The 24444-nt window shown below is 36.7% G+C and overlaps 1 protein-coding gene across 1 annotated transcript; it reads left to right on the top strand.

Annotated features, from left to right (window-relative positions):
• Positions 1–336: 336 nt before the first annotated feature.
• Positions 337–23638, top strand: LOC139118360 (uncharacterized). Its single transcript, XM_070681650.1, has 8 exons — positions 337–418; positions 5214–5332; positions 7225–7288; positions 10286–10353; positions 13641–13749; positions 14662–14780; positions 16305–16447; positions 20941–23638. The coding sequence occupies exons 1-8, from the start codon at positions 355–357 to the stop codon at positions 21062–21064; spliced, it is 810 nt and encodes a 269-aa protein (XP_070537751.1). The 5' UTR covers positions 337–354; the 3' UTR covers positions 21065–23638.
• The last annotated feature ends 806 nt before the right edge of the window (positions 23639–24444 follow it).

The following is a 24444-nucleotide window of genomic DNA, read 5'->3' as shown; positions in this document are numbered from 1 at the left end:
TATGAGGGCATTTGAAAATAAAAAAGGCCTGTAATTACTTGTTTAATCACTCACAACAGACTATTAGTTTAGATATGAGTCCTAATTTGATGCAGTAGGGTCATCTTCTGAAGTTTCCATACAGAGTGATACACAATATTGATATTCTGACCACAGTCCCTCGTGGGCTATTCAGCTCTGGGACTATTCGCCCCATAGACGAGGGTTGTTTCTCGCTTATGTACACTCGTCTATGGGCTGAAGAGCCCACGAGGGACTGTGTTCTGACACGTAACAACCCCCCCCCCCCCCCCCCCCCCCCCGTTCAGCATTAGATCGGGTTTTAACGGTGAGGGCGTCATCATTATTGCAAAAATGGCTGCAGTCACAGCTACTTCTCCTCGAGTCGTTCCGTTGAGCTACGACCCTTCTTTCAAAGGTGAGTTAAATTTAGCAGATGCTGATAGCTTTTGCATTCGGACGAAGCAGATGACATGTACCTAAATTGACCTCAAACTCTTCTCGAAATTACGGTTTCCTTTGGCCATTACTCTCGTAAGGCGTAGCTGTGGACGTAGTCATGGAGTTCAGTGACCTACAGTACACAAGGCTACAGCTCCAAGCCGCAGACATGTGTGTTTATGTCTCGCTTTATAGTTGGACCCGTACACTACTGTGCTCCAATGTACATGATTTGTTGAAATGTCGATGTGGCAGGTCCACAAGTCGATCATTTTGAAAGTCACAATTCTATCATCCCATAGCTTACGTGGCATGAAGTGTGTGTACTGTACGCAGTCGTTATAATACATTATAATCTGTTTAGTCAGCTTTATAGAACTTGAGAAGATGAACAAATAAAACATTCTCTCATGCCTCGGCGAATCACATTACTGTTGATAAGAAACGTATAAGAACAATGAGCATAATGATCTGTGATTCAAAACGTAATCACTCCACGAAAACTGTTTTGAAGAGTGAACTCAAAACAAAGCAATGGATGTAGTACATAATCCATACATGTAGACAGTAGAGGGGGGAAGATTTCCCCCTCTACTGCAGACTCTACTGTCCATACAAAATCGCGTTCCCTCCACAAAACCATGGATGTAAAAAATAGACAAAACGTACCGTGGCATAATCTCAATCACAGTCCCTCTATCTGTGTCTCAATGGTGTCTTTAGCAGTCAAGATCCTTCAGGTTTTACTGCACGTTTGTACTGATGCATTTACATACTGGTACAGTATCAGGCTAGTCTGTTAGACAGTCTAGCCATGGAGGAAGAAGGGATAGTTCTACAGTATCATGAGTATCTCCATGGTCTAGCATAGACAACCCATTCATTGTTACATAATAATGCCACAGCTCCTAGTCTGGAACCCATGGCTCATGCATTTTGTGGTGCTGCAAATCCCTGAACACAAAGAATCGATAGACTACAAAGTTCGTTGTACTTTATATGTTGAGCTATACAGCCTTGATTGAACTTCATCAAGCTTCATGTACATGCCCTATATTGACCAATCTAAGGAAGAGCTATACCCGTTCATGAAGGTAGAAAGAACCAGGCAAAGTGAAAAACCGAGGCTTAGTCGGGCCTAGTCGGGTCCTCTGGGTTAGCAATCTAAAGCGAATTCATGTGTGTGCCTATCTCAACGTATCCCATATGCTTTTAGGCATGTCCAAGTTTACAGTTGTACTGTCTAAAAATGGGTGGAGAACGGCAGGGAAAGACATTAACCCCAACAAGTGTGGTTAATTCTCAGAAACATTTTTTTATTTGACAGAAAACTAGTTTGTATGCATAAATACTTCCATATTCGGCACACAACACTTTATAAAGATGGTAAAAAGTGAGAACGGCGGCCCCACGCTACGTACGTTCTATAGCTACTGTACAATAGCTGGAGGTTTTGCCTGGGTATTTGGGTCGGGCAAAAAAACAGTGATTTTGCCGTCCGACCAAATACCCAGGCAAAACCTCCAGCTACTGTACTACAGCTATGTACATTCGAGAAAACGGTACCGGGACATAGAGCATGTTGAGCACACTTGAATCGTCGCTATGCGAAATCTGCTTGTACCAAGAAGAGAATTAATCAACCCCGCGCTCGCGGAGACATGGCAGGCTACGATGCAAATTGCAAGTGGCTATTTCGCCGTACGAATTTCAATAAAACAAATAATAGCAAAAAGCAAAATCGAACCTGCACAAACTATATTCTGTGTTCGGTGGCAAATAAGTAACCATCAGTCGAGGGTACGCAAAATGCTTGATTTTGGCAGCGATCCCTGGCGTCGCGACAGGGCCAGCTGAGACACAATTTAGCTTCGCGAAACTCAGTCTCTGCGGGAATTTCCTATGTGTTTGCTGTACAACGCTCACAATTACTCTCGGCGTGTCAACCTAATGTCAGAAACAAAATAAAGTTTTATAAACTTAATCTTTCATTCTTCCTTCTCTCTTCCCTCATATAAATCATTTGTCAGACTGATTTTTGGGCATGCTTTCTAACTTTGTTGCCAGTGACACGTGCTGATTTATACCATCACAACGTGTCTGCAAAAATATTCCGGACGTCGGACTTACTTTAAATTTTAGATCACCAACCTAGAGGGCCCGACTAGGCCCGACTAGGCCTGGGTTTTTCACGTTGCCAAAGAACCATGACCCTTGAGTGAACAATGTAAGTAATCTCTGCCGTAATACACTAGGTACATACTACATGATGTATTGTATGATGTGCATAGTGTAGAGCCATGCATAAGCCAGCAGGTGCAGGAACCTAGTGATAACATTCTATGATTTATTTGTACTTTTAATATGTACAGTATAATACTGTACTGCACATGTATGTATTTGCACTTTGTTTCTAAAAAACATAAAATATGACAAGATGTCAAATCATTGGAGTGAGGGTGGTCAAATATGGGCATTGTTATCTACATGTATATCAGAATTGCCCCTTTAGGATACCACAACAATAGGTAGGCATTATTGGATAATATTGTCTAACTTTGACGCTGTGGTCTAATATTGGAAGGGAGAGGATGTGGCAGATGTCCAAAGAGCTGTTCTATGGCATGATATCAGATAAAATCGATAATGCATATATCAACTACATGTAACTTCTAAATAATAGTCTGATATTAGAAGACTATGATATATAGACAAGTTCACTACAGAGAAACTCATCCATGTATTCTTTACCTGCAGACCTGACTATTGCAACAGTCTATTCTATGGCATTTCAAATGACCAACTAAATCATCCGCAGTCTGTTCAGAATGCGGCAGCCCGTCTAGTCACAGGTACACGCAAATATGACCACATCACTCCCGTTTTAATTTATTTACAATGGCTAGCTGTGAAAGCTTGTATACATTTCAAAATTTTACTGACTACTTTTAAGATTGTCAGATATGATGCACCTCTGTATTTAATTGACCTGTATGTACCGACAAGAGATCTACGATCTTCTGAGAAATTGTGTGTGCAATTTTAATAAGTCCTACGGTCAGGGAGCTTTTTCGATATGTGCTCCTTTGCTGTGGAATGCACTGCCTTCAGAAATTCGTTTGCTATAAATATTTCATCTTTTAAACGTTCTTTAAAAACCCATCTTTTTACCAAATTTTACTCATACCGGTAATTGTAGTTTTTGAAGTTTTTATCTGTCTTCTATCTTTTTAACAGTTGTGTACAGCACACCTAGACGTTGTGGGGTGCATTTTTAAGAATTAAATATTATTATTATCAATATTATTAGAGGCAGTTGTCTGACATGCTGTATTATCAGATAATATCAGATAAAATTGGTGATATTATCAAATTTCTATGTTTGAGTCTAATATTAGGTGAAGTCATTGTGTATGGCTGACAATATTTTATCAGGTAATATTGCATAAATTGTATAATATCATCAAACTTCTACATGTTCAAGAATCTACTACATTAGAAAGGTGAGGTGGTTGTTGGATGACCAACAAGCTGCTTTAGAGTATGATGTTTACAACTCAATGTTAAAACTTATCAACCACCTGAAACACCTCATCCTTCCATCTAACGTACATGTACATGTGTAGTAGTTAGACAAAATTTGTTTTTTATCATTATCCAATGACGCAGATTGTGGGCCATCTACCCCTACCTCTCCCTTAATGATTTTGAAGTTAGAGCCTTGTATGACAGTACAACGGGGTTTGTGTTACATGCCCAACATGCTGCTTTATCAGATTATATCTAATAAAATTAATAATATCGTTTACCTACTAAGGTATCTGTAGAGTCTAGTATGAGAAGGGGAGAATGTAGTAGGCACCAAACATGCTGTTTTATCAGATAATATCTAATAAAATTGATACATGTACTATTGTCTGTTCTATAAGTCTTGTGTTCTGTACACTATCATAGAAATTCAAAGATACACTGTCATACTGAAGGCAGCCTCAAAAATTTGTAGTGGTTGGCCCTTTCTGTGACTCAATAGTTTGACAAGCTATTCCAGGGAAACTGTCAATGAAAATCTTGATCTCCATTACTCATAATTTTAGTGTAACTGAAATTGCCTGTAAAGTAACCACACTAGTATTAATGTATGATGAAGTCACAGTCCTTCCACCTTGGTGAAATCAATCTGTGTTGTGTCAGGATGTCATGACAAACTTTCTTCTGGTAAATTTGATTTTGTAACACTCTAACCTTCATTATAAGTTACCATAGAGCAATCTTCAAAACAGCAGTGAAGGAAGATGGTTATCCAAGCTGAATGCTTAGATTGTGCAATACTACGAGTAAACTTTCCACAGCTATGACTCTTCCCATAATGATAACACATTGACATTCTGATAGGAGGAGCCTATATTTAACAGGTTAAAAAGTTGAGTGTGTTGTACTGTAAACCCTAGCGTTTGTGGTGGTACATACATCTACATTGAAAATTGAGCTCTGTACAATGTAGCTAATCCCTCTGACATAAATCTTACATTTGGTATTCAAACAGATCAATGGACAGAATATCTTCATACTATTTTGCGAGGGTTAAAGAGGAACTTAAAGTGTGCCAGTGATAGTGTTACCCAGTATGCATATATTTCTACCTTAATCTAATGACTTTGTGAAACATTTCCAGCATACCAGCATTACTTGCATTTTCAGGATATTTGTATTGTCAGGATCATGGATGATTCACAGTATCTCATATTAATATTCATTTCTATTGTATTTTTCAGTTGATGTTCGTCTTCATGAACCACTGTGGTTTGGTGGTCTCACAAGAACTGATGTTGCCATTGACATCATGGTCTTATGTACACAATTAGAACCGCTCTGTCGTAAAGAGCTAAATGAGGTTTGTGCTTTCAAAATCTCCAGTCAAACTAACAAACAAACCAATGCATGTAATATTTTCAAGTAGAAGCACATTTAGCCAAATTACTACACACTAAATAAAAATAGGATTGCTTGTTAGTTGATGACAGTACATAGTTCATTGTATTGTTAGAAAATTATGTTACTGATAATTTCAACAGGGAAAAATGTACAAGATTAAAATATATAATATAATGATACTGTAACGATTTTGTGCTTAGGAAATGATGCTGTCCTGTTACAAGACTACTGGCAAAAGTAGAACTCAAGTCAACTTCATACCAACCCACAGCATTGTGTCCAGCTATTGCATTATTGTGAATATATTGCATTTTATGTAGATGTCTGTTTGCATGATGTATGGAAGGCAAATAATCATCTTTGGAGTTTCATACATCATTGACAACTTGATGTGATCTACACTTTTGTGTATTTGATGTTTTTGGATTACATACTACAATTCAAATATCAAACATTGAAGAATAAATGTTTCAACATTACTTTAAAGGCCAGTAGCTGTAACTTTTGATAAATTTTCACCATGTTTATTTGACTCTGTAAACTCAGAGACAGTAGACATTCTCTACTGTCAATGGTCAACTACAGTTTCTTGTTCTACTCCTGAAAGCATGTTGAGATACACAGTATTCAGCTTGTCAACTCTGTACATGTGTAGACTGCATTGTTATTGTTGACAAGTGAATTCTGGTCCACACTAGAATTCAAATATAAACAATAACAGTGTATTTTGCACTTATGGACGCTGTCGCTGTGTTGGCATGTGAAGTAGGGTGTTTCAATATGCTGGGGGAATAGAACAAGAACATGCAAATGATATACAAACAAAAATAGTGAAAAAAAATCATAAAAAATGACAGCTAATTGGACTATGATTGTTGATACGTGCATATGCTATTTTTGCGATACAGAAGATGACATAAATCCTGCATTTGTTGTTCAAAGATGACATACTTTCCATACACATTGCATTGCATTACAGAAGCAACAAAAATAGCTATGCATCATGTCTGTTTCAGGTTCCAAGACAAGAAATTGAAATTAAGCTAACAATTCTCTAGTGGTCAATAAGCTCAGAACCTCCATCAATTATATATTTTTGGAAAGCCTAGATATATGGGAACATTTTGGTGACCATAGTGTCACCATTGTTTACATAACTATCACATGATAGGTAATTTGCATAACCTTTCAAAAATCAGGTTTCCTTATGTTTTGTTTCAATGCTTTGAGATATATGGCTGAAATTTGTGTGAGTGCAGGTTGTCCTCAGGATCTTCTAAAGGGTGTCTCAAAATTTTTTTTAATCTTCTGAAACACTTTTAAGCCAGAAAAACTTCCAGAGTGGTGACTTTTACGCTAGTTCATTTCTTTAAAATTGTGCTCCAAAAACAACTAAGCAAGATATATAAAATCTGAGACACCCTTGTGAAAAGCTTTGTTACAGCTTGCATTCCAGAAAGTTTGAGTCAGATATTTTGAAGTATTGAGACAAAAAGGAAAAACCGATTTTTGAAAAGTTTATGCAAATTACCTTTCACGTGATGGTTATGTAAGCAATAGTGACACTGTGTTTACCAAATTGTGTCCCTATATCTAGGCTTTCAGAAAATGTATATTTCACGGAGATTCTGAGCTTATTAACCACCTGAGAATTCTCACATTAAAAAGGTCAATTTCTTGTCTTGGAACCTTAATGAGAGTATGAGGGTTTAAAATCTCAGTTCAACACAATGAAACAGATCAATATTTGATTGGTGTATGAGATACATGAATCAAGTACATGTATACATGAAACCCTTATCCATATAATTATCTGAAATAACATTTAAGGAATCATATGCTTGATTTCAGTCGACGAAACCGACAGAGTCAGGAAGGAGAAGGAGAAAATATAGCAATACGTTTGATGCACAAGGTAGAGTACATGTGAATTTATTGTGATGTGTGTAATTTATATCAATTTGTCAGACTGATGTCCTGTGATTGAAGACAGTAAAATATTACTTAGGTACATACACAAACTAACACACCCTTAGTTGATATGTCAGTGGAGAGTTACCTATTACCTACAATGCAAGCAATGAAAAGACAGATTACTGGTAGGTACTGTATACATGGTAGAAAGTGTATCCTAGGCACAGACACATTTACTGACGATTGATCCATGCACAAAGAGTAGTAAGTTTACTGACACAGTGTCCACAGACAAGTTTATGTTATCCCATGTCTATGTCCAGACAGACAATACGGAATAAGTAAAAACTAAAATATGATGAATTCGGTACATCTACGTGCATTGCATGCGTGGACAAGAATAGAGAGAGAGTTTGTCTTCGCTTTATTGATAACAGCAGGAGTGAAAAGAAAGAATTTTGAAGACAGAAAGGACTTTTGGAATAATGCCGACAATGCTTACAGTACAGAAATAAGACAAAACGACTACATACAGTGTACATTTAGTCTGTAGCAACATGTCATTCTGATTAAATTCCTTGAGAATTTGCTTCAATAAATGTACATTTAGACTGAAAGATATATCATTGTTCTTTCCCAGTTAGTTTGCAAGGTCTGATTTATCACAATAAATACTGCTTCATACTGAGTGTAGTCTTGAGAAGAAGCGATCACAGTGAACTATCTCAAACAACATATGTTCCATACTAATGAACGATAGAAAAGGAAATTAAACCCAAAACTTTATACTTGAATGAAACACAGTATAAAATAATCTAATTTTCTGTCCATGGTGCACTGATGCAATGAGATGTTGAATATTGATTCAGAATTTCACGCAATTAACACAAAAATTATTGTCACAATTATCTTTATCAAATACCAAGTGAGGTCAAGTTGAGGTATAATGCGCCTGGGGTCAGATTTTTAGGCGCTCAAATTTTTCCAATGCTTTTCTGGTCTACCACTTGTGGGGGGCTAATTTTAAAGCTCTTGGAGTAAGAAACATTTTCAACATCTTACTTATATTTCTCCATCAAGCTATCACAGGAAGGGCAGCCATTTTGAATTTCAAATATCGGTAAACATAGGGTTATTTGTTTCTCTAATGCCAAAATTTGCTCAATGACCCCAACTATTTAATCCTGGTTTTGAAAGAGAATGGTTGAAAGTTGCTTAAGGCAAGTCAGAGTAAAAGTTTGTTTTTCAGTTTTGAGGCACATAAACCTTAAACCTGTATGCTAATTAAGAAATCTTACACGACCCTTAATTCCATTTTACGTCTCTTTCATACATGATAGCATAATTTGCTCCATTTCCATTCATACCGTAAAAGGTGTTACTGATTCAACGTTTTTATCTGATACAAGAATCAGTTTAGCGCTTCACACTTGCTGGTCATTGACACTGTCATTAATTGACAAGCAATTTTACAGTATTAACACAAATTACTGCTTCTTACACACATGGCCATGTACACTTGGAACTGTAAGTCACTCCTTAGAGGGATTACAAGAGTTCCGTGGTATTGACTTGGGACATGTCATTCACTCTCTTTATTATATTAGAATTGTCAAATTGTCAAGGACTGCCAAGGAAAGTAACTGTAACGCTTTGTATCTCCATTAATTTATTCCATAAAAGAAGTCATTTTCTCATTCATTCCACTTCAGTATATTGTATTAGCCTTGCAAATACAACTCATTGTCCTACAGTTAATATGCAATATTATTGTTGACAAAATTGAATTCTAATTGACTTGCTGTACTACTACATGTACAGTGTACTGGTACATTGAATTCAGTTGTCAACAAAATTGCACAATACACACATACTGTACGGGTCATGTTAGCTAATTGAATGATAAACTTTCCAACATTATTTTGAGAGAAGAACAGGAACAGTGTAACGGAAAATAGACAAAAAGTAGGGCTACATATAAACAATCATAGCTCATAAAATACAGAGATAACAATTAGATTGACAAACAGGCAGAATATTTTTATGAAGAAATAAAACCAGTACCACGCAAGGGAAGTTAATAATTCAATTATACGCCCATGACAAACAAAACTCAGTATGTTAAGGAGGAAGGGATTAAGCATTTTATTTTATTATCATCCATATTACCGCATGCCATGGTTCCATTGATGTAGTTGTATGTGTGTACTACTCAAACACCATGGATCCAGATTTTTATTAAATGTTTGCTATTAAAAGACTGTTTAAAGTAGTCTAGAATCTTGTTTCCTTTGTTAGGCCTTTGTCCATATTCCAATATTGAGTATGAACAAAGGCCTAAAGATGGAGACGAGGTTCTAGACTAGTTAGAACTCAGCAGTTTACCATGTTCACTGGAAGTTCAATCTTAATTTCTTTGTTGAATTTTCACTCTTTAAACTAAACTTTCATACATGTATGCAGTGTACAGACACCAAGTATGATGTGAAAATCAATGAATTTTATTGTGTGTGTTTTATTCATTCATGGTCCCTTAGGATGAGCAATTAGAGTAGTGTAGGTTGTAAACTGATAATTCATTGGCTGTGGCCAGTAGATAAGTACACCCCCTCCCCAACCCTTTTAAACCTTTGAGTGCTGTAATTTTTTCCCACCAAAATTTTACAGTCACATTCACCATTTTTTATGAACATTTCTGAAATTTTTAAATAATTTTGGACCAAATGGATATCATATTTCATTGGCTACAGTTTTTTATCAAATTTTGACAAAAATCTGCAAAAAGTTGGCTAGGGTATACCTTATAAAGGAGACAAAAATTGACGTTGGCGCTCAAAGGGTTAATCTTAATGATGGCATGGCTTAATGCTTCTGTAACAATGAAGTGAAGTACAATGAGGATTAGGATATTCTCAATATTGCACACAGAGAGACCATTCTTTGGCAAGATTTATTGACTTTGTATCAACAGAATATTTCTAATTATTGTTCATTTCAGCCATGGTGTTTGTCACTAAAATGAGAGAGTGTATCCAGAATCTGCCAGATCCAGCACCATCACTTGAAGTAAGCTGTTGTTCACTTTCTTATAACTATTGAAATGTTACCTGTAGTACTGTAATGATGACGGAAATTGACATATTAAAGGGGAAGTTCACCAAGGCTTATTTTCACATATGTGCTAGCTTTGGGGTCGCTAATTCCTGAAAAGCCATTTTTGTCATTTATAACTCACGCAATTTTTTACAAAAACAGGCAAAAATAGTGGTGGAAGTTGCAGTTTAGGGCTTCATCAACTCAAATGTATTTTGAATCATGGGGAAAAAGCGCAAAGCTTGGTGCTTTCATCACATGATATGGCAGGCACCATCTTCTGATGGGTATGGCTTTGTCCACTCACTCATGCTCACGCCGGGCTGTGCGTATCTACATAACATAAACAATCAGTGTGCAATTCTATTTAGAAAGTGCCTTCAGAGACAAAAGGCCCTCACATCTGCACCACCTGTATGCTGGTCATAATACCAGACTCAAACATGATGTATACTTACTTGTCCATCGACATATTTCCTTTGGTAAGTGTTGTAGTCACCATTATAATTACTTGTACGGCTAACAATGTTGAAAAGTTTCGTTTGGAAATAACAAAGTTTACAAAAATACTAGCTACAAACTGTGACTCAGAGAGATTGCAATTGATCACCTTCCAAACAGCACAGAAAACAGAAAAAAAACTTTGACACATTATACAATATTTGCTTGTATTAAATTAAACTAAAGTTAGACTTTTGACATTGTGTACAGAGACCAAAACTGGTATAGCAAGTATTAGAATCCATACTTACTCATTATCCAGGGAGAAAAACAAGCAAGGGTACGGTATACAGTACATGCACTTCAAAAGATTGCTATAAGTTTGTATCTGATTACCAATGCAATGATATAACTTTATGGAAGGAAAATTTACATGTATTAAGTGAGTCTTCAAAGTACCATGTCAAGAGCTACTTCAGACCACACTCCAGTATACATAGACACACGGAATATATCCTGCCACACTATTGCACTATACATAGACACATGGAATATTTGCTGGTACCATCCAACTTTGCTCACATACTGTAATCACTGAGTGATCACACACCAAGCATGGCCACACCACTTCATTATTTCACTTTTGGACTGTATGCTGTGTTCACAACACTCACACTACACATGGCCACACCACTTCATTATTTCACTTTTGGACTGTATGATGTGTTCAAAAACTCACACCACACAGGGCCACAAGACTTCATTATTTAACTTTGGGACTGTATGTGTTCAAAAACTCACACCACACATGGCCACACCACTTCATTATTTCACTTAAGTACTGTATGCTGTGTTCAAAAACTCACACCACACATGGCCACACCACTTTATTATTTCACTTTAGGACGGTATGATGTGTTCAAAAAACTCACACCACACATGGCCACACCACTTCATTATTTCACTTTTGGACTGTATGCTGTGTTCAAAAAACTCACACCACACATGGCCACACCACTTTATTTTTTCACTTTAGGACGGTATGATGTGTTCAAAAAACTCACACCACACATGGCCACACCACTTCATTATTTCACTTTTGGACTGTATGCTGTGTTCAAAAAACTCACACCACACATGGCCACACCACTTCATTATTTCACTTAAGTACTGTATGATGTGTTCAAAAAACTCACACCACACATGGCCACACCACTTCATTATTTCACTTTTGGACTGTATGCTGTGTTCAAAAAACTCACACCACACATGGCCACACGACTTTATTTTTTCACTTTAGGACTGTATGATGTGTTCAAAAAACTCACACCACACATGGCCACACGACTTTATTTTTTCACTTTAGGACTGTATGATGTGTTCAAAAAACTCACACCACACATGGCCACACGACTTTATTTTTTCACTTTAGGACTGTATGATGTGTTCAAAAAACTCACACCACACATGGCCACACCACTTTATTATTTCACTTTTGGACTGTATGATGTGTTCAAAAAACTCACACCACACATGGCCACACCACTTCATTATTTCACTTTGGGACTGTATGCTGTGTTCAAAAAACTCACACCACACATGGCCACACCACTTTTGTTTCACTTTGGGACAGTATGCTGTGTTCAAAAAACTCACACCACACATGGCCACACCACTTTATTATTTCACTTTTGGACTGTATGATGTGTTCAAAAAACTCACACCACACATGGCCACACCACTTTTGTTTCACTTTGGGACAGTATGCTGTGTTCAAAAAACTCACACCACACATGGCCACACCACTTCATTATTTCACTTTGGGACTGTATGCTGTGTTCAAAAAACTCACACCACACATGGCCACACCACTTTTGTTTCACTTTGGGACTGTATGCTGTGTTCAAAAAACTCACACCACACATGGCCACACCACTTCATTATTTCACTTTGGGACTGTATGCTGTGTTCAAAAAACTCACACCACACATGGCCACACCACTTTTGTTTCACTTTGGGACTGTATGCTGTGTTCAAAAAACTCACACCACACATGGCCACACCACTTCATTATTTCACTTTGGGACTGTATGCTGTGTTCAAAAAACTCACACCACACATGGCCACACCACTTTTATTTCACTTTGGGACTGTATGCTGTGTTCAAAAAACTCACACCACACATGGCCACACCACTTCATTATTTCACTTTGGGACTGTATGCTGTGTTCAAAAAACTCACACCACACATGGCCACAAGACTTCATTATTTCACTTTGGGACAGTATGATGTGTTTTACACTGCATGAAGTACCCTTTCCTTTTAAATTAAAAATAAAAACTTCTTGCAAAAGTTATTAGGTGAGTCAAAATTCAGAGAAAGGTGAAGCGTGGCCTTTGCCTTCCTTGTATTCTTCTATGATGTCATGAAGTTGTACTCTTTATATAGCACTGGAAATTTAGCAATCACTTTAATAGCTGTGTTCACTGTTTTCAAGAAGATCACTTGTTCTCACTCACACACTTGCAAACCTGTAAATATGTGCAAGTTCACACAACCCTGAATTATTCCAAAATTCAAAATCAACAGTAAATGGCACACACCTGCAGTGTTGTTTGTTATCAGAAAACTTCTCTTCATGCAGTCTTCAATCAGAATGCCATGTGTAATGATAACAATAACCAAAGGTTGGTAACTCTCCAAGTACATGTACCTACTTTCTCATCATTCAAATTAATCACTATGCATTTCCAGGGATCAGGGACATTATGGTACAATCAAAATACTCAGGATGTCTTTTGTTTACATGTACTTGCAGGACTTCCTTGAAGAAACAGGCCTTGCAACCTTATTTCCCAAAGTGGCTATGTACATATCCAGTCCACATAACTTTCAGCTTCAGACACCTTCCAAGACACCCATGGATGGTCAGTACTCAGCTATTTCAAGGGCCAATAGCTATAACCCTTACCTTATTTTCAGTTTTTTGGATCCAGAAAAATGTGCTTTTTATTACTCTTCTTGCTAAAGTTTGATCAGTTACAAGATATTTGCCTTTCAAAGCAATGAATTGTGTTCAATGCGCTGTATTCACATTGACAAATGAATTCTAATCTGGACTTAAAGGGAGGCGGTCATCAGAATTGTGCATGTGCAACTTTCTTGTGTACAAACAATGTATTTCATGCATGATATCTGGATGCATCACGTCAACATAGCTGCAACATTTGAATTTTGGGATATTCATTGTTAACAAACATCTTTTAACTTTCATCAATCACCAATGTACCCTAGATATAGTGTTTATATCAGTCGCAGGGTCCCTGGGAACCTTTGAACAGAGTTCCGACGACCCCCCCTACCTTTAAATTTTGTTGTCAACAATAATATCAGACATTACAATCACACAGGCTGCACCAACAAGTTGAGTACGAAGCATTATGATGTAAATTTTACTCTTCAACAATGAGATTGATTCCACAGAGAGCGCAAATTTGTTTTTAAAAGTTCGTCTACACGTACATGTATATGTGCAGTTCCCCAATGAGGGCGCCCTCTACTGCCTACACATTTATTTTCAGTTTGGAAGGAAAGTGCATCAGATTCAAAACTTATAGTTAATTGAGCTGTCAGTGTTTTTAAAATAGCTTTATTAAGAGCCGGAAAAACTACAAAAGTTGCACCCCAATGAGCAGTAAATTACAGTGGAAAGAACTACATCTGTAGTGACATTATCCATCTTTGTTGAAACAGCAAGTTTGCTAATCAGTTGGACCAGGTAGTTTCCAAGTTTTTCTTGTGAGAATACATAGAGCATTATTAATTTGTTTATTTTACAGATTATTTTAATCATGTGGCAGCTCTGAACCAAGTCATAGGATTGTGTAATCTCCTCAGTGCTGATGTCAACAATTTACATAATCATAAATATGTAGCGCATCAAATAGCATTACTCTATGTAAGTACTGTTTTCAGAATATTCTTTATTCAGTGTCAAAGTTCGTGTGGTGCTGTCAAATTTCTAAATATACTCTCAGACAGCAAATGATATGACCCTGTCATACATGAAGAGGTAATTATGAAAGATGGTACCATGGAATTTTAACGGAAGACAAAAAGCTCAAACTTGCATCCCATGCTAGCAGTTGTGCTGGATATATTGTCATGTCTGAACTGTTCCAAGCTGCTATTAAGGTGAAGTACTACGAATTACGTCAAAATTAAGTTGTGGTGTCATTTTCTTGAAACTTTGCACACATATTCTTGGATGTTGTGCAAGTGCAAAAATGAAATAAAACATGGGGGTAACCACGCTTGTTTCCATGGAAACGGACGTTAAAATGGCGTCGTTAGAAATAAATAAAAATGATATAATTCACTTAAACTAAAGAAAGCAATTATAAAACGCTTAGCAAATGAGTTAATTTCAATAAATACCAAGACTTAAGATCCATATCTATCGAATGTATAGTTTTCATGATGTTTGTGAAGAAATTTTAACATAAGTATCGATTACAAAATGACTATATCGAAATTATATCACTACATAATTTTCGAACTTTCTTCCTGTCGCTTTGAATGGTGTCATTTTGACCAAACTTGGCGAATAAACTCCTGACATAATACCATTTAGTTTACACTTTTCATAAAAGGTGTCACCACGCTACTTTTTACAACATCTCCAGGTGAATGGGTAATTCGCGCTATATAAATGGGAGAGAAATGTTAATTTTTCGCTCATATTGAATAAAAACCAGCTTCCTAGGGGGTCAAAATATGACAAGGTTATAGGTCACATGTATTTCTAAGACACTGGGTCAAAAAATTAGGTAAAAGCGCAATTTCAACAATGACAGGTGATGTTAAATACATGCACTACAAAATAACCCATTTGCGACAGGCTGGAGTTAAATCTGCGCAGAAACGTTCTAAAGCGTGTGCGCGTCCGAATTCGTCGCCCTTTACCTTAAGTGTACTTTAAGTGTACAATGTATTGTCAATTAATGTGAACTATGGTCATCAGTGGTCCAACTCTGATGCCCACAGACATTTTTGAAATATGAATTATGTATCACTAGATCTGATATCACTTTGTCTTCAACAGGAATCCATTTACAAATATTGTTATTGTATATTCCAAATTATATGTAAGTTAACTCAACCAAAATCTCTCTCAGCCAGCGAGATACATCACTGAAATAGCTTGAAATTTTATTCTGGTAATTCCTCTCATCTAACCATTTATTTATGATCTGACTTTCTCTTTGTCTTGTTAATACACAAAATAAATAAGACTAAAGGTATTTAACCTTTGATATGACAGTCTTATTTCATCAGCACAAAAATCTTTGAAAGATACCAAGGTAATTATGAACTGTATTGTTGTACACGATATTAAAAAAATGGAATTACACAGTTGATTTGAAATGCAGCTTTTTATTAAAAGATGTTAATTGTTTGAAAATGATCTTTTCTTGCACAGCAATCACTTAATCAACTTGGAAACTTGAAGTGTCTTGTTAGCTTCAAGACAAACATTGAAACAAGCTTTAAGAAATTGAAAGTTGGTCTTGAGTCCAAAGGAAGTCAGGATGATAAAAGTTTACCAGATGAACAAAAGCAATGGTGAGTAGTGAATAAATATATTATTAATTTGGGCCAAATGATATCAAAGGACTTGATATTTTTAGTCTTCCCTGTACACAACCACAACACTGGAGTTTTACTGCGATTTTAGAAAAGGGACTTTAAGATGAGAAGCAGATTTACTTCAGACACTTTATCTGCTGAGAAATATCTACAGATAGTAGAGTGGTGATTAGGTAGTGATGTTTCTCAAAAAGTTTTGAAGTAGGCGGAAAATTCAGAAAAGTAGGCGGTTAGCTTCTGTATGCAACCAGGTTCCCTGGGCGGGGGGAGGGGGGGTTAAGTATTTTTTTAAATTGGAGACATTTCTGAGCAATTTCATGCATTCACAGGAGAGGGTTTCAGGGACGGGGTCCCCGTCTCTGTGGGCAAGAAATTTTTAAATTTTGAAGACATTTTGGAGTAATTTTATGCATTCTTGTACAGTATTAAAGACCATTTCAGCATACAGAATAATCATTACCATTGTCAATTACATGTTTTCAAGGGATAAAGTTTTGAACATACGTCAGAAAAATTAATTTGATCACTCGGGCCTGTCAACTGCATTCAGTTGACAAGGAAAATAGCAAAATTTCACCACACTGTTGTGTAGAATTATGTTTAGCTCATGACTTCAACAAACATTTTGAAATACATCATAGAATAGAGGTTTTCACAACCCAGAAAACGATCCGCTAGAATCCTGACCAGCCTGGCTGTACAAAGTTTTTTACTGACTTAAATAAACTTGATTATACAGTAAAATCAAACAGTTTATTCAATTCAATGAATTATAGGAACACAATTTTCAGTGATTTTAATTCACTGTACTAATTTCACAATAAAACGAATCTGCGAGCTGATTATTGATTTTTTGGTGATGTTGAATATAATCGAAAAAGAGAGCTAAATTTCAGTGTTCATGTTTGATAAAACCTCAAACTAACGACACCGAACGCCAGCCTGTACTACACCGTGTGTGTACAAAGCACCGGCAGTCAATTGTAACACACTACACACAACTCGATATCGGTCGACCTGAAATTTGACACTGTGATCGACATAGCGTTTCAAAAGTACGAAAAGTGAGACCAAGTAATTTTTTGTTTATTTAGATTTGATCTAAACCTCCCAAAACCAACAGACAAAGTCCTACTCTTACGCAGATTATCAAAGTTTTCAAGCGTCGACTTTCTCTTCCGCGATGCACACAACCACGGCCCCTCCACAAAACGCGATCGACTTGAATATTGGCATCGTGATTGACCATGGATGGATTGACATGGCGTTTCAAAGTATGAAAAATGAGACTCAGTAACTTTTGGTCGCTTTAGATTTGATCAAAAACCTACCAAGCCCATCAGACAAGGCCCTACTCTTACGCAGAAACCCCAAGCTCTCAAGCGTCGACTTTCTCTTCCGCGTTTGAGAAACAAAAGTCGGCTTCATTCGGAAATGGTCGGCTATTCGCGGGCATAACGTAATTGTATGTTAGTCCAATTTTCGGCTATACCCGATGTGAACGTCGGAATAATTCGGCCTGCGATCAGGCAAGCAAGGTTGACCTCAAGAGCGGCCAGTATGAGTACAACACGTTCGCTGATCGCGGTACTACAGTGATACTGATAGCAACAAGTTCACCGCGTAAATTGCTAGACTACATGATCATGATATAGCCACATCGGCACTTCTGAAATATTATCTCCGGCTTGCAAGACCACCAAAAAAAATCAAAAAATGTTATCAAAACTAGAATTTCCGGGCCAGAGAGCGAAACTGTGCTGAAAAGTAGCCGGCCAAAATACGAAAGTAGCCGGTCAATTTGGCCGGCATCCGGCTAAAAATGAACACGCTGCCGGTAGTGATGTCATAATGTCAAATGCCAGTCACAGTGCTTCCACAAACCAGTGCTTCTAAAAAGGATAGTTTTGTTGAAGTTCCTCTGAATGCATCCTTTTACCCAGTGATAGGAACAGTTTGAAATAAATGAACATCCTGGTCAACAAACCTTTTCATAAAACTGCTGAGACAGCAGGTCTTCTACAAATCACTTCAGAGAGAAAAACAGGTCTAATAAAGTGCTGCTTTCTTCTCCTTGTTCAGTCACTCTCACAAAAAATAATGAAATGAGGTTTTACTAAAGAACCAACAAAAATCCTGCAGAATATCTGCATACTATGATAATAATGACATTCAGTAGGATGCTACATAATTTGTACTTGGATCATAATAAATAAATAAATGAATTACTGTATTGTACCACTTAGTTTGGATCACAATGCGTAGGCTGTCTGTTTGGATTAGCAGTGATCGATATTTTCTAAACCATTTGAGTACAGGTCTAACACAATGGGTGGGTCCAATATTTGTGTAGGTGTGATGACATAGTCCGTTCTGTAGAGCTATCATATGTTATCATAATATTCAACTAAGTGTTGTCTCCAATTCTTAATGTAGACAGCATTGCTGGAAGCTTTCTAGATTCTTCTAAGAGTCAATCATGGTACTCAAATTTGTTACAATAATCTCAATTTTAGACCTGAACCAAAGTTTCATGCAGTATAATGTATACCATCAGTCACATTCATTTCCAATGTGTTACCACAGGTGTAGACTACACTGTACATACAGTATATTATTAATAGTACACAAGCCAAGAGGTATCACTGTATGGGATGCATTTACAGCACTCTAGTTGTCCTCACCATACAAGTACATGTAGTTTAGTGCAGGTTTTAAGACTTCCCTGTAAACTCTCAATTACTTCTCACATAATCAGTCCGGGTCATTTCCAAAATTGGTGACTCATTATGATAATGTATTCCGGCTTTAGGCAATCATCGACCAGATTACATCATTAATAAAGTACAGGTCACGCTAGGTCACAAATTACCCACCAAGTGTGATTGGCAGTTTTAGGCTGCTTATTAAGCCTCTGTCTTGTGAATTTCGACGAATTTTGACTGTCAACATAATCCACGTGTTCTGCAGAAGGTCATGTCCAACAACGAGTCCGATGAGTAAAGAAATATTCGAAATATTTACGATTCATTTCTACCCCCAGTTTATTGTTTTCGCTCAAGTAGCGAGAATCATTTTGTAGATGTTCGTCATCTCTATTAGAAATACTGTTATAAAGGTTATTTGTGTAGGTACCTGTATGGCATTTTGCAAGAAGGAAGAGCGATGTCAGAGCTTTAAAATGATACCTGTTTTGTAGTTGTCCTACGTAGACTAAAAATGGTACGCGATTTTGAAAATGTGTCGACAGAGTGGCCACACAACTGTTCGACATACAGGAGAATTTGTGATTGCTGCCATCTCCGATACAAATGGGGTTTTCTGAACGATCTGCGTGGGTACACAATTTATATTTCGCAGGACTTCAGGCCAGAGTCCAGGAATCACAGCGATATATGAGGTTTAGTTGTCTAAGCCAGACTAAAAATGGTACGCGATTTTGAAAATGTGTTTTGACAGAGTGGCCACAAAACTGTCGGACATTATGACACAATACGGCGCGAGAGTTTGACACAGTGTGGCGTACGTAACCAAGGACGCACGTGGAGGTTGCCAGGAAATACAATTTTTACTGATGGCGCGTTGGCCGCTGATTGGCTAATGATAGGGGAAAATATTATGGTATAGCGTCACCAATTTTGGAAATGACCTGCACTGATAATGACAATTTCTCCCAAAGGTGTCTGATATCTGCTCTAGCACTTCACTTGTAGTATATTCTTTCAAAATTGTCATGCGTACATACTTCTTCTCATTACCCTCACTCACTGCTTGCAGGGCCAAATTGACATTTGACATGATGTCTTCACTAGCTTTATGCCATCAATAACGAGGGCTGGGGGGGGTTGGGGGTTGGGGTGGGGGTGTACTCTACATAAATCTATGATAGCACTGGAGTTACCATGGAGAAAGGTGGCAATGTATGTCAATGGGACTGAAAGGTACAGTGACCCATACTATAGTTACAACAGTTCTATCATCATGAACTGACAATTTTGCTGTCACTGAAGTGAAATGGCTGAAAAAGGAAAGCATAAAGTAAAATTTTGACTGGTACTAAAGTAAACAATAAATGATATTCCAGAGTGTTATGAGTTTGGTATGCATAGCTATATGAATATACCAACACATAACTCCGGCTGTAAGTAGTTTTGGTCAAAGTTAAAAATATGATTCCAATTTAACATGTCGGAATATCTGTATGCTTTGAACAATAGGAGAATGGCAATACAAGTGTAGCGTGTATGATAAATATATATTTTATTTAATTCTTTGATTTATAAGTGATACTTGTGTGACTTGCATGACAACTGCATGTTTTGTGTTTCATTTCTTTCTCACGTCTGAGAAGAGTTTGGGAGAGTTTGTATAGCATTTGACATATATGAGGAAGTTGTCTCCCATCTGTTCGGTACACAGTGTCAGCCATGGTAAGTAACAGGAACTGTTTGTCTTTCTTTCCTCCACAGGGTTCGTGACCTGACGGAATCACTTTTTCAACTCATCATTTCGCTTCCCCCAGAGTTGATCCATCAAATGCTGCCATTGATGAATCTGCTTCGAATGCTTCAAAAACAAAATCACAAATATTAAGAAAACACTGCCAAGAAGAGGATTACGGTGAAGAGATTTTGCTCTGAGACCAGACCATAGTTGTTCTCTAATGATGCAGTACAAATTACACAAATGCTGATATGATGGAAGGAACAGGCAATACTGTGTAATAAGTGATTTATCATATACCCATGCCCAAAATGATACAAGTTACAGGAAAAATGTTAAAGTAGAACACATGTCGGACTCTGAAACTTTTACAATTCTGTTTTGTTGTACCGCCTGTAGGGTCTTATTTTGAAGCTCTTGGAGTAAGTAAAGTTGTCAGTGTCTTAATTTTGTGAAAATTGGGAATTTATCTTTCTCCATAGAGATACATGTAAGACAGGGATGGCGGCCATTTTGAATTTTGAATATCAGTATATATCAGGTAATTTCTTTCTCTAGTACCAAAATTTTTCACAGTTACCCAACTTTTGTTCTTCATTTTGAAAGAGACTGGTTGAAAGTTTGCTTGAGGAACATTTGATCAAATGTTTTAAGGCATGAACTACCTGAAGTTTTAGAACTCTACTTTTAGTCCACTATTATTGCACATGAAGATGATATTTGGCTTCATTCATAAACTTGACAATCTTTGAATTATATTTATTATATGTGACTTTTTCCTCCACATCTTACTGAACACCATATGTAAAAAAGACAGGATTCAAACCAAGGTGCAGGAAAAGAAGTATTCATAGTCCAATATGGTATTACAATATTTATCCATAAAAAACTTTATATCTGTTGATATTGATAGCTCCAGCATCATGCAAAATGGAAAGAGGCCACCATTGCTATATTGTTTGTTTACAGTGAAAGTCACCATGTATCATCAGTCATCACATGCACACTGCCATGCAGCCACTATCTTTATGCTTTGCTACAGTAAAATTGTTTACTGAAGCTTGCATAAGCAACCTGATGACAAGAATTATGAGAGAATTATATTGCAAGATTCAATATACTCTTACTAAACAGTATTTAGCTGCATAAGATATCCTTATCTTCAAATCCCTTCAAATTTAGATTTTGGCAATATCCCTATTACAAGCAGAGAGGGGCAGCTATTATGCTTGTGTACTTTTTTAATTGTATACTTGCAAGTTGTATGATGTAGTTCGGGGACATCCAATGAGTATATCTTGATGTTTTTCATAAGATGTTACGGCAGATATTTTACAGTAAATATCACCAGAGTTGATAACTATGGGTATGGGTATATGAAAACATCTTTTCTTATAAAGTGCAGAAGTATTCACTTGTCTGTGTTAGTAGAGGACATTGATTGATTGACTTGCCACAGCTTAAAATAAGTTGCAGACCTGCATGATACTGGGCCCGACTTCCTCATGGTAGATATAGAAATCAGTGCCTGCCTGAGGGTGTAAATGAGCACTGTATCATCAAACTCATGACATTCTGAACTCTTGAAGTCAATGAAAAATGACAGGTGCATTCCATGAAACATTAGATTCTTCCTTCAATTGAATCAACCTTCCTCAAGGCTTTCATATTAATTCCACTTTATTACTTTTCTACAAAATCTTCAATTTCTGTAACACCTTATAGACATATGTAGGTTTAGGAGCTCTTGAACAAGTTAATTACAAATAAAAAGTTTTTTCTAAAAGAGTTCTTCTTTGTCTTGAAACCAATTTTTGTTTTATCACATTATAAATACAATACCTTGCATGAGTAACATCTATTACTTTTCAATTTTTTGAGCTCAATGTCAGTCTGTTGTGTCATTGTAAAGCAGCTTTCATGAGCTCAATGTCAGTCTGTTGTGTCATTATAAACCAACTTTCAAAATATGAACAAAGTATCCTACTACAGAATAAAAATGAGGAAGTGATATGTTCTATAGACTCAGTACGTGAAACAGATTATGTGATGGCAACACACCCACTTGTACAAACATATTTCTGTGCAAATTTGAGCGTGTGGTTTTGTCAGTACTGTTGTCCATTTTAATTCCAGGTGAAACCAATTGACAGATATCATCACAACTCTAGTATTCTGCCTTGCACATTTGACTTGTTCTCTTGTTTACATAGTAAAAATTCAAATATGAACAAATTCAAAACAAAGTAATTGAAGCTTAAGGTCACTTGTTGTTAGTAAAATGTCAGCATTGTTACAGTGGTGGCTTTTCAGAAAAAACCTTGAAATGTGTTCAAGTTGAGGAATACAGCACTAGAAATTACATCATAGCAAAGCATAATCATTGTATTTTGTTCCTGAGATGAATCATAGACATCTATGTGTGTACTGTTATCTGGTGTACATTCATTTGATTCCAGAATGCTGCCAGCTCTACCTATTGTCCCAGTACAAGTTAGGAATGGATTTCCTCCCAGGAACATTTCATTTACAAAGAAATAAATTCAATCAGGAATCAATTATAATGAAATCAATTATAATGGAATTTAGTATGTATTTAAATTTCAGACCTTCCCTTGAAATCGTGCATTACAAAATTTCATGGCACTTGAACTTTTTTGTGATTTGTATTTTGCATTTTGTTAATTGAACAAAATAAATAAAACAACATTATGAGGATGATAACTTCTGTGTCTTCATGAATTTCAAAATGTTCATTGTGTGAGCAATATTTTATTATTTAGGCAGAGAGTAACAGCATTCCATGAAGTCATTGGATTGTGTTTAAATTTATGGTATAGCATTTGATGATTTGTTCAAAAAATACAACTGGCCCAGAATGCATCGCTGTCTGACACATTCAGACAAGAACATGACAGTGTGAAATGTAGATATTGTATTGAAAGTTATATGAAGATAATTACCAATGCACAGATGTGAAAAGACATCCAAATTCATCGCCCTCCCTCCCTATAATTTCTCTCAAGTCCCTTACTGCATATGCACAGAATTCGCTGGTCATATTTTCTTTATTGTTAAAACTAAGAATACTTTCGAGAAGTTAAAGTTAAGATAAAGTTAAGTTTATTTTTTAAAAGTTAAAGTTGCCCGTTCAAAGTGTTTTAAAACATTTTACTCTAAAAATAAAGTTGCCCGTACAAAATTAAAAGTTCGTGGTGGAGAGATAAAATCTCTTACAAATATTAAAGATATTGTCAAGAAAAATTAGAGTTTATATTCAAAAGTAATAGAGTTCCGTGGCGCCGTGTAGGGGCTCCGTAGAGAAGACTTATGTTTATCAACAAAAAAATCGCGCACGCGCAGCGCGACGACCACTGCCCTTTAAGTTAGCAGAAGTTCAACATCAGATCACATTGAAAGCATGGTAGTAGAGTCCGCACTGTACAATAGGTCTGATTGTAATACAGCTCGGCACTCAAAGATTCATTGACACTGAGTATGACGAGAATAAATGCCCTGTTTTCCGTTCA

Source organism: Ptychodera flava, chromosome 19 (genome assembly GCF_041260155.1).
Source record: "Ptychodera flava strain L36383 chromosome 19, AS_Pfla_20210202, whole genome shotgun sequence".
NCBI classification, from domain to species: Eukaryota; Metazoa; Hemichordata; class Enteropneusta; family Ptychoderidae; genus Ptychodera; species Ptychodera flava.
This window is presented reverse-complemented; position numbering and strand designations above follow the sequence as displayed.